General features: G+C 40.7%; 1 protein-coding gene across 1 annotated transcript in view; it reads right to left on the bottom strand.

The window, feature by feature from the left end:
- MARCHF1 (membrane associated ring-CH-type finger 1) overlaps nt 1–12,659 on the bottom strand; it is an 86,665-nt gene extending 74,006 nt beyond the window's left edge. The window contains exon 1 of the mRNA XM_035022775.1: nt 12,376–12,659. Within this exon, the coding sequence (XP_034878666.1) occupies nt 12,376–12,569 (194 nt within the window). The 5' untranslated portion in view covers nt 12,570–12,659. The remainder of the gene's footprint in view (nt 1–12,375) is intronic.
- Between the last annotated feature and the right edge of the window lie 620 nt (nt 12,660–13,279).

Below are 13,279 nucleotides of genomic sequence, written 5' to 3'. Positions count from 1 at the left end.
AAAAAAAAAAGAAGAAGAAGAAGGTAGCGGGAGGGGAAGAATGAAGCGGGGGAAATCGGAGGGGTAGACGAACCATGAGAGACGATGGACTCTGAAAAACAAACAGGGTTCTGGAGGGGAGGGGGGTGGGAGGATGGGTTAGCCTGGTGGTGGGTATTGAGGAGGGCACATTCTGCATGGAGCACTGGGTGTTATGCACAAACAATGAATCATGGAACACTTCATCTAAAACTAATGATGTAATGTATGGGGATTAACATAAGAATAAAAATAAAAAAAAAATAAATAATAATAAAAAATAAAAAATAAATAAATATCTGTATTTGTATATAAAATATCTGTATCTGTATATAAAATATCTGTATCTGTATGTAAAGTAAATATATACAAGGCCATCAAATATAAGGCCATCAAAAAGAAATATCTGTATTTGTATATAAAATATCTGTATCTGTATATAAAATATCTGTTTATAATCTGTAGATCTACATTTGTCCCCGCATCTGTCATTTCCTCTTTTACTTCTATTGCAAAGAAAATCATACTTATTTTCCTTGCCATGGCAATCCTTTTATTTTGGGCTTTGGGTCCCATCCTTTCTTACCTTTTCTGTGGGACCTTAAGAAAAAAACATTCTGATCAGTTTTCTTCATCATCAACTTCTCTTTCTCTCTCTGAGCTCAGAGACTCTCTGAATTCATCTCTTCCTCTATTTGTTACCTTCTCTCTCTCCTTCATACAGTCCTGTGTTTTCATTTGTCTCGTTGGCCATTCCCTTTCTTCTCTCTGCTGGCCTCTTCTCTTCTTTCAGGCCGTTAAATGCTGCTATTCCCCAGGGTTTTTCATGTCCTCATCTGCTCTGTTTACAGATTTTCCATTGGAGATCTTGACAATCACCACTTACATGCCCAAGACTTCCTAATCTTCATGTAAAGTTGCAAATGCCTCTTCTGAACTCTTCTGGATATCTCTCTTTGGATAGTTGTCTTGTGCCTCAAACTATTATGTATAAAACTGAACTCATCTCCTCCTTCTAAATCTGTCTCTCAAGCAGTATGTTCTCTCAATAGTAAAGGATACTATAATCTACCGATCTCTAAATCAGAAACTTGAGATCAGATACATATGTAAGTTATCATCAAATACTGTTTGATTTACTTTCATAATACTTAAAAAACCTGTCTACTTCTCTTTTTTTAACTATTTTTTTAAAGATTTATTTATTTATTTAAGAGAACGAGAGAGGTGCTCATGCCCGTGAGCCAGGAATGGGATAGAGGGAGAGAAACTTCAGGCAGATTCCCTGATGAGCGTGGAGCCCCATGGTGGGGCTCGATCACATGATCCATGAAATCATGACCTGAGCCGAAACCAAGAGTTGGAAGCTTAACGGAATGAGCGACGGAGGCGCCCCTCCATCTAGTTCTTTTTATTCTCACATCCACCATCAGCTCTTCCCTGGGACACATCTGTGTCTTTCTAATTGGTTTCCTTTCCCTTCAGTCTTGCCTTCTCCGGTCTGTTTTCCAAAAGAAGCTTGAGTGGTCTTCCAGAACACTAAGGTGACAGTGTCGTTCTTTTTCCTTAAAAGTCCATAGAAATTTACCCTTGGCATTAAAACACAGTCTAAACTCCTAACTGTGGTTGATAAAGAATTCCATGGTTGACTACCGTTCCCCTCCTACTACTTGCTGCAAGGCCACAATGACGTCCTTTTATGCCTGATCTCATGCATCTCTGGGTGTTCATATACGCCATACCTTTTCCTGGAACAGGTTATCCCTTCTCTCTGCTTAACTTACTCTCATTTGGATTTCTTCTTTATTGTTGATTTCTCAGGGAAATCTGTTTTTTTCTATTAGATGCAATGTGTTACTTTATCTTCATTCATGGATTTTTTTTTTTTTTTTTACATTTGCCTGTTTAAATTATTTGTTTTACTAACTGGAATATAAGTTAATGAGCGATGGGACCATTAATATATTTTTCATTGTATTTCCAGCTTCTAGAACACTCCTTGATACAGATTAAAATTCCCAACAAATAGTTGTTAACTGTGTGAATGAATGAATAAATGAGTACACAGATATGATGACAGGGATAAGAAGGGTCTATTTTAAGCATAATTCTCTTAGGATCTCAGGCCTATTATTAAAAAATTATCTGAATCAATCTTACAAATGCTAGTGATTTGTCAAAAAGCATGATTGTGTTGCCCTTGGAATGTAGTTTTATGCTATGAATATTTTGAGTTTTAGAAATGTTCTCTTTCCATTTTCCCACACTTGGTGTAATGTTATTGTAAACTATAAGAATTAAACAAGTCATTATTCACCACGACCAAGTGGGATTTATCCCTGGGCTGCAAGGTTGGTTCAACATCTGCAAATCAATCAACGTGATACAATACATTAATAAAAGAAAGGAGAAGAACCATATGATCCTCTCAATAGATGCAGAAAAAGCATTTGACAAAGTACAGCATCCTTTCTTGATCAAAACTCTTCAGAGTATAGGGATAGACAGTACATACCTCAATATCATAAAAGGCATCTATGATAAACCCACAGCGAATATCATTCTCAATGGTGAAAAACTGAGACCTTTCCCCCTAAGGTCAGGAACACGGCAGGGATGTCCACTATCACCACTGCTATTCAACATAGTATTAGAAGTCCTAGCCACAGCAATCAGACAACAAAAAGAAATCAAAGGCATCCAAATTGGCAAAGAAGAAGTCAAACTCTCATGCTTTGCAGATGATATGATACTTTATGTGGAAAACCTAAAAGACTCCACCCCAAAAGTGCTAGAACTCATACAGGAATTCAGTAAAGTGGCAGGATATAAAATCAATACACAGAAATCAGTGGCATTCCTATACACCAACAACAAGACAAAAGAAAGAGAAATTAAGGAGTCAATCCCATTTACAACTGCACCCAAAACCATAAGATACCGAGGCATAAGTCTAACCAAAGAGGCAAAGGATCTGTACTCAGAAAACTATAAAATACTCATGAAAGAAATTGAGGAAGACACAAACAAATGGAAAAATGTTCCATGCTCATGGATTGGAAGAACAAATATTGGGAAGATGTCAATGCTACCTAGAGCAATCTACACATTCAATGCAATCCCCATCAAAATACCATCCACTTTTTTCAAAGAAATGGAACAGATAATCCTAAAATTTGTATGGAACCAGAAAAGACCCCAAATAGCCAGAGGAATGTTGAAAAAGAAAAGCAAAGCTGGCGGCATCACAATTCCGGACTTCAAGCTCTATTACAAAGCTGTCATCATCAAGACAGCATGGTACTGGCACAAAAAGAGACACATAGACCAATGGAACAGAATAGAGAGCCCAGAAATGGACACTCAACTCTATGTTCAACTAATCTTCGACAAAGCAGGAAGAATGTCCAATGGAAAAAAGACAGTCTCTTCAACAAATGGTGTTGGCAAAATTGGACAGCCAAATGCAAAAGAATGAAACTGGTCCATTTCCTTACACCACACACAAAAATAGACTCAAATGGTTGAAAGACCTCAATGTGAGACAGGAGTCCATAAACATCCTAAAGGAGAACACAGGCAGCAACCTCTTTGACCTCAGCAGCAGCAACTTCTTCCTAGAAATATGGCCAAAGGCAAGGGAAGCAAGGGCAAAAATGAACTATTGGGACTTCATCAAGATCAAAAGCTTTTGCACAGCAAAAGAAACAGTCAACAAAACCAAAAGACAACGGACAGAATGGGAGAAGATATTTGCAAATGACATATCAGATAAAGGGCTAGTATCCAAAATCTATAAAGAACTTCTGAAACTCAACACCCAAAGAACAAATGATCCAATCAAGAAATGGGCAGAAGACATGAACAGACATTTTCCCAAAGAAGACATCCAAATGGCCAACAGACACATGAAAAAGTGCTCAACATTGCTCGGCATCAGGGAAATCCAAATCAAAACCTCAATGAGATATCACCTCACACCAGTCAGAATGGCTAAAATTAACAAGTCAGGAAACGACAGATGTTGGCGGGGCTGTGGAGAAAGGGGAACCCTCCCACACTGTTGGTGGGAATGCAAGCTGGTGCAGCCACTCTGGAAAACAGTATGGAGGTTCCTCAAAGAGTTGAAAATAGAGCTACCATACGACCCAGCAATTGCACTACTGGGTATTTACCCCAAAGATACAAATGTAGGCATCCGAAGGGGTACGTGCACCCTGATGTTTATAGCAGCAATGTCCACAATAGCCAAACTGTGGAAAGAGCCAAGATGTCCATCGATAGATGAATGGATAAAGAAGAAGTGGTATATATATATACAATGGAATATTATGCAGCCATCAAAAGGAATGAAATCTTGCCATTTACAATGACGTGGATGGAACTGGAGGGTGTTATGCTGAGCGAAATAAGTCAATCAGAGAAAGACATGTATCATATGACCTCATTGATCTGAGGAATTCTTAATCTCGGGAAACAAACGGAGGGTTGCTGGAGTGGTGGGGGGTGGGAGGGATGGGGTGACTGGGTGATAGACATTGGGGAGGGTATTGCTATGGTGAGCACTGTGAAGTGTGCAAGATGTTGAATCACAGATCTGTACCTCTGAAACAAGTAATACATTATATGTGAAAAAAAAAAAAGAAGAAGAAGAAGAAGATAGCAGGAGGGGAAGAATGAAGGGGGGGAATCAGAAAGGGAGACGAGCCATGAGAGATAATGGACTCTGAGAAACAAACTGAGGGATCTGGGGTGGGAGGATGGGTTAGCGTGGTGATGGGTATTAAAGATGGGTATTGTTTGCATATAACACCCAGTGTTCCATGCACGTTCTGCATGGAACACTGGGTGTTATATGCAAACAATGAATCATAGAACACTGCATCAAAAACTAATGATGTAATGTATGGGGATTAACATAACATAATAAAAAAAAGAATTAAGTCAAAAAATAGACAATTTTTACCATTTTCTCATTTTCCTCAAAAACTTTTCTTAATGAAAAAAATGAGAATATGCATAATGAAGGCTATAGCAAAACTATATAAAGTATACCTTCAAACTCACCATCCAACCCAAGCTAGACTAGAACATTATCAGAAGTTATTTACTTTTGGGCTCTTCCTCTTTTAAATAAGCCATTGATGGAATTAAATATATCTTATTTGTTTTACCCTGTACCACCCAATTCCCATTGTTCCCCATGACTTTTGCATCTCCTCTTTTAGCATTCTCTAATTTTGAAGCCATTCCAAGAATTCTTTTTGGCAATTGCTGTATTCTGAGTACTATAGAGAGCACAAAAGAGGGATAAGATATAATTCCTACTTCAAGGATCTTAGTCTATAGGAAACAGAGAACTAACACGTGAAGCTGCTGGAAATTAAGTGAATTCTAAGTAATTGCTCCCAGCTACAAAAGGTTATGGGAATCCGAAGAAAGGAAAGATCACTGTGGACCAGGGTAGTTTGGGAAAGCTTTATGGAGAGGATAAAAATGAGATGAGTGTTGAAACATACCTAAATGTGGGCATTTGGAGAGGAAGGGAAAAACACTGGGAAGAGGGAGAGTCGCATTGGATGGTAGTTGAGTGCTACTGTTTTGTTTGTTTTTTCTTGCTTAGAATTCTTGTCCCACTTTTTCTGGTACTAATGTTATTATTTTTTTTTTACTGAAATGTCTTTTCCCCAATTCATAAGGTCCTGGAGAGGTTGCCAAAGTCACATTTTAAATCCAACCTTCCTTCCCAAGGACTTGGTCTGCCCAATGCCACTGGTGACCGTGGTTAGCCCAAGGATGTGACCTAGGGCAGGCTAATTCTATTCCATCCCTAGGATTGCATGTGTAACTGCTTGAAGAGAACATTTCTCTTTTCTGTTAAGTCATGGCTGGTAAAATGTAAGCCTAAAGCTATCTCTGCCCACACCGTCTCTTCCCTCTACTGTACAGAGGAAGCTTGCCTGCAGTTGAAGAAAACGAGAACACACAGAGAAGGAGAACCACATTGTTTGAATCTCTGCAGTCTCTGAAGCCATCTGTATACCTGGATTTCCTATGTCTGTGGCTAATACATCCCTTTCTTGTTTAAACTCATTTGAATTGGTTTCAGTCAGTTTTACCCTGGTAGAAAGAGTCCTGACCAAAAGACGTAGTAAGCTAAAGGGTGGATGTGGAGAAAGAACAGAAGTATAAAGAAGGATCAAAATGGGACAGTAACAATGAGAAAGAGAGCACAGACCAAAAGCAGTATCTGGAGGAACAAAAGATAGGACTTGGTTAGAGACTGGGTATAACCAGTGCAGGAGAAAAAGAGTCAAAAACTAGAAATTCCGGGTATTTGTGAGCTCATGGATAAAAATGGGGGTTGTTGCGATGAGGAAGTGGGTTTGCAGAGACACAATAGGCAAACCATGACATCTGAGTTCCTGGTAAAGTTGGGGCTTTGTCAGTCTATGGTTTTAGTAAGATGACCAGCACTTACCGGTACAACAGGGTGAACTACAAGAAGGTAACCTAACTTTGCTTTGTGTCAGCATTCAATAGAATATGACAGAAAACTGTAATTATGCTTCCCAAACTCATCTTTTCTTATTTATTTACTCATTTATTTATTTTAGAGAGAGAGAGAGCACGAGCTTGCGTGCGGGGGCGGGGGGGTGGGGAGGGGCAGAGGGAGAGGGAGAAGCAAACTCCCAGCTGAGCAGGGAACCCGATATGAGGCTTGATCCCAGAACCCTGGGATCATGACCTGAGCCGAAGGCAGACGCCCAACCGACTGAGCCACCCAGGAGCCCCCAACAATCCGTATTTTAACAAGACTTGTGGTCTGTGCTAATGTCCACTAAGGTTTAAGCACTGCTGGTGTAGAGTATGCTTTATATGTTGGTTCCATAGCAGGTGAGGTAATCTACCACATAGTGCTACCATTCCACCTTGTTAGAATAATTCCCTTAGAAAAATTCATTTTCCCTAAATCTATTCACTCAAAAATTGTATGTTGAATATATTCTATCTGCCAGGCACTGGTCCAGGCACAGTGGACACTGGAACAAAGCTCAGTCAACCACCACAATACCCACATGTAGCAATTAAAAATTATGTTATGGAAGGGATTCCCAGGAGACTTGAGTGTTGAGCATCTTGAAGGTGTCCCTAAAGAAATTACATTTCAAGCAAAAAAGAATGACTAGGAGTTAGTCTGATGAAGGGCAGAGAAGGTAATGTGAAGGCATTCTAGGCCCTGAAAGGGACAAGCCTAGGCACTCTCAGGGAACTGAAGACACCAACAGGTCTTCATTAGTCATGGGTGTTGAAGCCAGAGAGGCAGATCTGATAGACAGATCATGCAGGGACTTGTAAATCATAGTAAAGATTTTGAACTTGCCACCAAGGGCAACGAAGAGGCCACTGAAAAGCCTCGAGCATGGGCTAATACGATATAATCCATATTTTAAATACTTTTTTCCTATGAAAAAGGCAAAGTCAGGGCGCCTGAGTGGCTCAGTCCTTAAGCGTCTGCCTCGGCTCAGGTCATGATCCCAGGGTCCTGGGATCGAACCCCGCATCGGGCTCCCTGCTCAGCGGAAAGCCTGCTTCTCCCTCCCCCACTCCCCCTGCTTGTGTTCCCTCTCCTGCTATGTCTCTCTCTGTCAAACAAATGAATAAAATCTTAAAAAAAAAAAAAAAAAGACAAAGCCTTTCCCACTACACAGCTATGGGTGTAACAGCATGATGACTTAAATTCCCTGTAAGCTGTAATTGGCTAGTAGAGAAACTTTCTCTGAATAAGGCTTTGAGGAGAGTGGGAAAGAGTGTAGGGTGCCCAGGCAGGGGCCCAATGCCAGGAACAGAAAAGGAGGAAGGGCTTAGGAGCTTTTTCTGCTTTGTGGTTATGACCGAGGCTGGTTCTGCCCATGCATGTCTGAAGCAGCGGGAGTGCAAGTTCATAGGCAATTGCTGCCTCTCTCCCTTGCACAGGGGACCCTGGTGCTCAGGCTGTGTCCACCTGGAGGCCTTTTTCCTGCATACGATTTCATTCAGAGATTTCATTCACTTCCCAGTCATCACAGTTACCTGCCTGAGAATGACACCCAAATTTATATGTCCTCCCTGGCCTTGAGAAGATTTTCATTATTAGCGTCTTTGTGCCATTGCCCCGTGCTAATATGTCATGTTAATAACAATTGCAGATATGCAATTGTTTCGTGGCGATCTGTGTACAGTTCACTAATGCTTGAACAATTCTACAGAACCAGCTGTGACTGCTCTCGTGCCCCTCAGGGACATGTCTCAGATTGTGTGCTGGACAGCTGACCCTGCAATATCACTGCAACCACAAAGAGCCTGCCTACGATGGAGCTCATCACGTATTTCCCAATCCGCCTCCCTCTGACCTCTTCTGCCTTTGTCAGTAAGAGCAGCATTTCCTGTCTCCCAAGTTCCAAGGTGTGGAGTCACCCCTGACTCCTTTGTCTTACGCTCTCACCAATTCCAAGCACCAGGATTGTTTCCAATCACTGGATGGAATGACAGCATACCATGTGTTCCTCCCTTTCATTACCCTTTATCTTCCTAATCCTACTTACCTCAAAGCAGGATACATTCTAACTTACTGCAACTTGTGCTCCTAAATCTAGGTTCCTTTCCCAATACACCCCCAGGGACGTGGTGAATGTATATGTTATTCTCCATCAGGCCTATTTTATTGAGCAAAGGATGCTCTGTATTATTTTTTGCAGCAAAATCTTTTTTTCCTAAAGGGATAATGTCGAACCCCATTATATACAAGAGATAAACATGCAACTTCTGTGACTGAAGATGGGCTAAGGGGAGCACGATCCCCCTGATCTGTTCTCAGCTTCTGAGGCAGCCTCTTTGGTACCCAAAGGCTCATTGAGCCAGTTTGAAAACAAAGATGTAGAGAACACATATCTTCTTTGGAAAGATATGCATGTTTTCTCTACAAAGTCTTTAAAAAAAATTTTTTTTTTTTTAGTTGTTATCTATGTAAACTTTCCAACCCAGTCATAGAAGTTCACACAAAATTCTTCAGTGCAGAGTGTCATTCCCTCATCTCTGTCTGGGCTCATGGTGTTCCCTGCCCTGGGTGCCTGGAATGCCCAGCATGCATCTCTGACAATTTAATTCTACTTTTCTTGGTCCCAATCCTACCTCTTAATGGGGTTTCCAGATTGTTCCAGCTCTCAGAAGTTTTTCTGTCTTCAAATTTCTGCAGTATTCCTTTTGTTTTGTTTTAATTCACCCTGTACTATCTTGAATTTGTATCTTTTCGGATGTGTGTTCAATTTCTCCCACTAGATAACAGGCCACTTAACAGGAAGAATCAAGTCTTTTGTTGCTTTTTGCCCTCAGCGTCCAGTATAATACACAGTCCCTGTATTTGCTTAGTGGGTGTATTTTGATGACAACCCACAGCAAGAAATAATAAGAATAGGTCCATTGATCTCCCTTTCATTAATAGAAGTCTAAGTTAAATATCCTGTCTTTGAAAATGTTCTTCCAGAGCAGTGCTTTTAAGTTAGGAGAATCAGCCACTATGACTTTAACTGCAAGCATTACTTTTTTTCTCCAATCACTATTAAACTCACAACTAGCTTCTTTCATTAAATTATGTTGGAAGTAGATTCGGGGAATGACAACAGATGGCTGTAAGTGGGGAGTTCTTGGTTGAGACTGGAAATACTGTTTTATCCCATACCCCAACATTTTAGCAAAGTCACACTTAAATCATATTCCAAAGATTACAAGAAACTTACATTACCATATAATTCAAATGGCGTCACTTCTTTGAGATGTCTGAGCATGTTGTACCTGGCTCTCTCCACCTCTCCCCACCATCTCCACTACCTGCTCCCCACATTCATCACACCCTGGCCACAGCAGCCCACTTTCAGTCCCCTGGATTGCCAAACTCCTTCCCTCCTCCTGGCTTGGTGTAGTGGCCCTTTCTGCCTGAATGGTCCTCCCGTTTCTTTCCTTGATCAATGCCTGTCATTCTCGAGCCTCAGTCAGCTTGGCTGACTCTTTTAAGAGAGTTCTCTGATCTCCCTGAGTAGGTGAAGCTTCCTTCTTGTGGGCTTTCATAGTCCTTATCACAATTGTAATTGTACATCAACTGTGAAATAGTTTCTTTTGTTTCTCCGTTCCCCCTTAGACAGTAAGCTCTAAGATGTCAGAGACTATATAAATCTCAGGCACTGTAACATTTCCAATGCCGAGAATTGATGCATAACAGGTGCTTGAATGAATAAATCAATGAGCATTTTATGAAAATCTTATAAAACATTCTGAGAAATAAACTATTATTATTTACATCCAGGCCTCAAACCTCCTTGTCCTGTCTTGAATGGATACTGGCAACATTCTCGGGGTCACGTTATTGGCAGGAGGCACACATACATGTTTTATAAAGTAACTTTAACTTTCATAAAACAAGCCCAAACAACCAAGCATTATGCAACAAAACAACAAAACTTAACCAACTTAAATGACTAGGGGATAACATGAACACATAAAACTATCTGTTTTGTTTAAAATGATCTGACTTGTGCATACTAGCATGGATATTCCTATAATTCTTATTCACTTTAAGTTATTTTGAAAATGTATACGGTTGGGGAAAAAATGGCAAGAAAGGAGTCTCATAGCTATGAAATATCTACATGTTGAAACCTTTCAGTACATGATTATCACTAAAGTTGATGTGTTCTCTTCCCTGAAGGCTCCAGCAATCCCACTGATATGTCCATGACCTGTTTCTGTGGCCTTTCAGTCTTGAAATACCCTGCTGAGTCAGACAACTGGAGAACAAATTAGCACCAACTGCAGAGATTTTTCTGATTAAAAAAAAAAAAAATCTGACCTTAAAAAAACCCAAGCCTTGAATATCTTTCTGTCAGGATGCTAACAGTTCACCGAATTTGCATTAAAGGATCTAGGGTTTCATACACTCTCACTCATCTTTCCTCCACTGGTCTTGTCTTAACTTGAATGGGTACCAGACCCAACTGGCTTGTCAGTACATTTACCAGGATAACTCACTATCCAATTGAGGGAAGAGTAAAGGGGACATCTAATTCTATTCTGGAACAGCTTTCAAACCCATGGATGCTTCCCTATTATTTCTTCCCATTCCCACAGCTGCCTTTTCTTGTTTTATCACCTTATATACAATCAGACAAATAACAGTATGAATACATGTTATGTTTTGAGGGGAGAGGTCAAACACACGCCTAACTCACAGTGGGAAGAAATGCATGTGGATGGCATCAAGTCTTTCTCTACAGTGACTGACCTGCACATTTTTAAATTATCAGACCCGTCATGGTAGGTGGCAGGAGGCTTCTGCACAGAGTTATTCACCTGGAACGTGGCAGCGTCCACATACTTGCCACCTTCGGCTACTGCCAATATATCAGTGCTGCAGTCGGCTTCTGAAAGTCTTTTCTGGACGGTTTCATATTGCCCAAGACGATGCAAGAGCTGCAGATCCCTGTGGTGGTACCTGCCTTTGCTCTCCTCGTGCTCCCTTGAGGATCTCTTAATCTCAAAGGATCCTTGTGGCAGGGAAAGACTGCATTCTTGGCACCTTATGCCCTTTCCTCTGCAGAGATTTAAAGAGCAACTTGCACATTCAGTCAGCTCTTGTTGCTTTTTCCCTTTGGATTCCACATCTACCAGATCCATTCCATGAGGAGCAGAAGGCCCATCCACGTTTCCGCATGGCTTATTGCCATTTCTCCTTCTTCTTCGTGACAGTCGGAATTTAACTTGGGCTCTTCTCTTTGCCTGAATCCAGTGAGTCTCATCTGTGGAAGATGAATCTGAAGAGTCTGCATAAAGCTCGCTCCATCTGGGGCTTGTGATTTGGAGGTGAAAATCATTTCTTCTCCCTTTTATTTGTTCTTCTGCAGGCTCATATCTCTCAGAGGCCCTCCTCCTCCTCCTAGGCCTCTGTTTTACTGATTTCTTACCAGACTCTTTCCTAGCAGGGCTCAGCACCATGACAGGGGTGCATTGCTCAAATGCATCTTCTGACATGTCATGCAAGATGGCAGATCTAGACAAAGCAGCAGGCAAAGGATGGGAGATGGGAATGGAGAGGAGAGCCACAGGAAAACAGAGAGAGAGAATGATGAAAATGATAGCATGGACCAGAAGTTGGTAAATAAAGATCAAATGAAGAAAAAGCACTAAAGGGGGAAAAATTAAGCCAGTATAAATTGTCCATGGACAATGTAAGGCAGAGGCAAGAGCCACACAGTCTCATAATATAAAAGAAGACTACAAAACATTGGTCTAAACAAGATTAAATAGGATCATTTGCTGAGCACTTACCTGCAGATGTCCTGAGTAGATGGACAGACAGACAATCTTGACTGGCTCCTGGGAGCTGTCCCTGTTGTTGGACTGCTTGCCTGGAGAAACAAGTTAGATAATTTGGCATCTTGGTTAAGGTAATACATGGTCGATATCTTGCTTTTTTTCCACATATTTAAAAAATTACAACAAACGTGGCTGCCGGCTGTCATGTTGCTCGTAACGCAGCTCACAGCATATAGGAAGTTAGAGGGTTCGTTTTGCAAAAGTAAAACTTATTTGAGGAACTTGGAACAGCTGAGATGCTGTACCACTTTGCTGTTGCTTCATTTATGAGAGAGGAAGATGATTCCACAAGTTTCTGTTCTATTTACTGTAAACATTTGAGTGGAATGGCTCCATTTGCCTTGGAAACAATGGGTAACATCTGAATATTCTATAATACAAAGGATGTAAAGGCTATTATGTGACAAGGATGATAATAACCTGGGAAGCCTAAATAATCAAATAGCCATTAGACTGCTAGATATTGCCTGGGAATCACATGAAGTCACATCAAGGCCCTATGAGATAATATATTTGGAAATGTTTTGTAATATTTTAAAGCCTATAGTTATTACTACTGTTATTTCATCATGGAAACTGATGGAATCCATCCATCACAACTTTATTGACCTTTCGTATCTTCTAACCCTGTGACGGTCCTGAGGCTATTAATAACAGAGCCTGAAATAAGGCAGATTGTTAGCACAGAGTTGAATGCATGTCACCAAACTCCTACCTTTGAAACGCATTTTCTTCACTGAATTTGACATCTTTAACCTGTTGTATTTAATACAGATGATGGTGATAAATCAAAGAATAGAATGTGCTGAGAACTGGCTGTGTGCCAGGCATCGTGCTGTGGCTTTATCAACTGTTT

This window comes from Mirounga leonina, unplaced genomic scaffold (genome assembly GCF_011800145.1).
Source record: "Mirounga leonina isolate KUSES-001 unplaced genomic scaffold, KU_Mleo_1.0 Mir_176, whole genome shotgun sequence".
NCBI lineage: Eukaryota > Metazoa > Chordata > Mammalia > Carnivora > Phocidae > Mirounga > Mirounga leonina.
This window is presented reverse-complemented; position numbering and strand designations above follow the sequence as displayed.